This window comes from Eimeria mitis, genomic scaffold, assembly GCF_000499745.2.
Source record: "Eimeria mitis Houghton genomic scaffold, Emh_scaff6492, whole genome shotgun sequence".
Classification (NCBI taxonomy): domain Eukaryota; phylum Apicomplexa; class Conoidasida; order Eucoccidiorida; family Eimeriidae; genus Eimeria; species Eimeria mitis.
The window spans coordinates 706-1,236 of record NW_013574649.1 but is presented as its reverse complement, the minus strand read 5'-3'; the positions used below and the strand labels follow the sequence as shown (position 1 = coordinate 1,236).

The 531-nt window shown below is 59.1% G+C and overlaps 1 protein-coding gene across 1 annotated transcript; it reads left to right on the top strand.

Annotated features, from left to right (window-relative positions):
• Positions 1 to 27: 27 nt before the first annotated feature.
• On the top strand, positions 28 to 453 carry EMH_0087750 (uncharacterized protein; the record flags this gene model as incomplete). Its single annotated transcript, XM_013501194.1, has 1 exon — positions 28 to 453. The coding sequence occupies one exon, from the start codon at positions 28 to 30 to the stop codon at positions 451 to 453; it is 426 nt and encodes a 141-aa protein (XP_013356648.1).
• Between the last annotated feature and the right edge of the window lie 78 nt (positions 454 to 531).

Sequence of the window (531 nt, the reverse complement as noted above, 5' to 3'; positions counted from 1 at the left end):
AAAGAATTCGAAGACAGAATACGCGATATGCAGCAGGAAAACGACGAAGCAGAAGCAGCAGCAGCAGCAGAAGCAGGAGATAGTGAAACTCCTGCAGCAGCACCAGCAGCAGCAGCAGCACCTGCTGCTGCTGCTGCTGCTGCTGCTGCTGCTTGCCCTGTCTTTGTCTCCTGGATTCCTACGCTGCTCAGCTGGCTGCTGCAGCAGGCGCCCCCGGGTAGTCTTTCTGCTGCTGCTGCTGCTGCTGCACTGCCTGTGCTTGCTGCTGCTGCTCGGGAGCCACACACAGCAGCAGCAGCAGCAGCAGCAACTACAACTGATCCTGCTGCTGCTGCAGCTGCTGCTGCTGCAGCAGCAGAAGCAGCAGCAAACAGACGCAAAGCCATTGCTGCTGCTGTAACAAAGACACTGAGGCAGCCGCTGCAGCTGCGCAGCAACTCCTCTCGTCTGTAGCAGCAGCAGCAGCAGCAGCAGCAGCAGAAGCAGCAACAGCAGCAGCAGCAGCAGCAGCAGCAGCAGCAGCAGCAAAGG